The sequence below is a fragment of the Malus sylvestris genome, chromosome 1, assembly GCF_916048215.2.
Source record: "Malus sylvestris chromosome 1, drMalSylv7.2, whole genome shotgun sequence".
NCBI classification, from domain to species: domain Eukaryota; kingdom Viridiplantae; phylum Streptophyta; class Magnoliopsida; order Rosales; family Rosaceae; genus Malus; species Malus sylvestris.
In genome coordinates, this window is record NC_062260.1 from 7562502 (window position 1) to 7565111 (window position 2610).

The 2610-nt window shown below is 37.1% G+C and overlaps 1 protein-coding gene across 1 annotated transcript; it reads left to right on the forward strand.

The window, feature by feature from the left end:
• Positions 1-344: 344 nt before the first annotated feature.
• On the forward strand, positions 345-1993 carry LOC126618610 (ethylene-responsive transcription factor ERF060-like). The gene is made up of 2 exons (XM_050287052.1): positions 345-1709; positions 1811-1993. The coding sequence occupies exons 1-2, from the start codon at positions 740-742 to the stop codon at positions 1855-1857; spliced, it is 1017 nt and encodes a 338-aa protein (XP_050143009.1). The 5' UTR covers positions 345-739; the 3' UTR covers positions 1858-1993.
• The last annotated feature ends 617 nt before the right edge of the window (positions 1994-2610 follow it).

Consider the following 2610-nt stretch of genomic DNA (forward strand, 5'->3'; position numbering starts at 1 on the left):
TTCTTAGAAATCCGAGTGCATTCAATTAGGATTTTAAATAAATTTATAACAATTCAGGTGTATTCAATAATAAATTTATTTTAAAGAATTTTAAAAAGATAAGGAATTTGAGGGGGAAATATGTCGTACTGTATTTTAAGAATTCACAAATTTCACATTTTCCCATAGGATTTCGAAAATTTTTTAACAAATCAATTCAACTCTATCAAAATTTATGATTTTATAAAAATTCATTAAATCAAAATTCCAATTAAATGCATCCCTACATGTTGCCATCCTGAGACTAAACTTTAGCCTGACTTTTTTATTAGAGACTGATTTTGTCAATTTTAAAACTAAGTGTGGCTATCCTTAGTGGAACCTTAGGAGAGGGAAACCCGTTGGCTTTGAGGGTTATATAAACACAGAGCAGCTCACCCAACGAAATACAAGTGAGCCAATCACAGAGAGAGAGAGAGCTGAAAGCAGGTAATTCAGAACAGAGATCCAGGATTCTCTCTTTGTTTTTCGCTTATAAAGTTTTAAGATTTTTTCTTGTGTTTTTTCTTGAAAAATAATTAGGAGGGTTTTTTTTTTACCCTCACAGGCTGTTTCTTTGTTAAAGAAAAAGCACCTTAACCTTTTTTTTTAATTTTTTTATCTGGTTTTTTTATTCTTGTTGATCTGTAGATTTAATCTGCGTGTTCTTTGTTAAAGAAAAAGCACCTTAACCTTTCAGAATATTTTCTATTTTTTTTAAATGGCAACTGCTATAGATCTTTACAGCAGCAGCACAATGACACCAGATTTATCTGATCTCTTGAGGGAAGATCAGCTCATGAAAGCACTTATGCCTTTTATGAAAAGTGCTTCTTCAACATCTCCTTCCACTTCTTACACTTACCCTCCTCAGAACAACCAAAACTTCAACTTGTACCCTGACTTCTGCTCAGCACCTATGATTTCACAAGCAGGTGTTATAGGGCTTAACCAACTTACCCCATCTCAAATTCTTGAAATCCAATCCCAAATGGTCCTCCAACAACACCAACAAAAGCAACAGATTTCTGCTTTTGCTTCTTCAGCTGCTTACCTTAAGCTGCTTAGTACAAAAGCAATCCCAATGAAGAAAGCTGGCACTCCCTCCAAACCGACAAAGCTCTACAGGGGAGTGAGGCAGAGGCACTGGGGCAAATGGGTTGCTGAGATTAGGCTCCCCAGGAACCGAACACGTCTTTGGCTTGGTACATTTGACACCGCTGAAGAAGCTGCTTTGGCTTATGATAAAGCCGCTTTTAAGCTCCGGGGAGACTTTGCTTGCCTCAATTTCCCCCATCTTAAGCACCAAGGGGCTCTTGACTCCGGCGCCTTTGGCCATTACAAGCCCCTTCATTCCTCCGTCGATGCGAAGCTCCAGGAGATTTGCCAGAGCTTGGCTGCTAATTCGACGAAACAGGGGAATACAGGGGAGCCCTGTTCTGTGCCAGAGACAAAGCCAATGGTATCAGCTCCTTTAGAGACTAGGATGGATGATTCTTTCAAAACTGAATTAAAAAGTGAATGGGAGGCCTTTTCGTCGTTGTCATCTTCGCCTTCTCGGTCTGATCGGTCTGATGAGTCATCTACGCCGGAATCCGACATTACCTTCTTGGATTTCTCGGATTCTCAGTGGGATGAGGCTGAGAATTTTGGATTGGAGAAGTACCCTTCGGTGGAGATTGATTGGTCTGCTATCTAAAGGTGTTGGGATGTTATAATCTTTGTGTTTAGTTTGTGCCTAGTTTAGGTTTTAGGGTTTAAGGTTGCAGCAGCTTCTACAATGATTTTTTACATTTGCAGAGGATGTGCTCCCTTCTAGGAATGTTTATAGGATTATGAGTCTGTAATATGTAATGATTTCTCCAATTGTTCTGCTGGTAATATTTTTTCCATGCAATGCAAGATCGTGGAGATTTCTGGTAGTGTGTAATTAAACAAGTTTCTTTGAATACATATTTAGTTTCTACTTTTTCTATATTTTGTGTAACATGGTGAACATGTGATGCTGTTGATTTTTTTTTCTTTTCTTTTTTCGGGGGTTAGGAATACTTATAAAGGTATTTCAGCCTTTATGGCTCCCATCATGCGATTCACTAGCGACCAGAACCGATCACGTGATGCTGCTTGATTCCATCTATAATTTTGCACTGCCGAAACATTGCTTTCTTCCTCTTGTTAATGGGTGCGGCTTCGATACCTGTTACAATATGTTTCTTTAAGTTTCACCTATTTATTTCATGTTGGTATTTACATTTTCTGCATGTTAACAAGACAATCAAATGTACAATATTTTTTGTTTTCAAGTAAAAAAGAAAGAAAAAGAATGGAACAAAGAAAAGGAGAAAAGAGAAAAAATTCCTGATTATATTGAGCTAAAATTTTGGAAATTAAAAGTTGAAAATTTCACGGTGGTCATGCTAGAGAGATTTTTTAGTGTATCCGCTTGAGCATCATTTCTTGTTTTTATACAAAAGGGTTTAGGGTTTAGGGTTTAGGGTTTTTTTTGAGACCTTGTTTGTAATAAGCCAATATTTTTTAGGTATGTTGAATGAAGAATGAAAAAATTATGGCCAACTTAAAAGTAGGAAATAA

Excerpts from the sequence above, each read along its gene's own strand:
- LOC126618610 (XM_050287052.1), top strand. The coding sequence starts at position 740 with ATGGCAACTGCTATAGATCTTTACAGCAGCAGCACAATGACACCAGAT. Across the intron at positions 1,710-1,810 it reads GGTGGAGATTGATTGGTCTG|ATTTGCAGAGGATGTGCTCC; the intron begins CTATCTAAAGGT and ends ATGATTTTTTAC.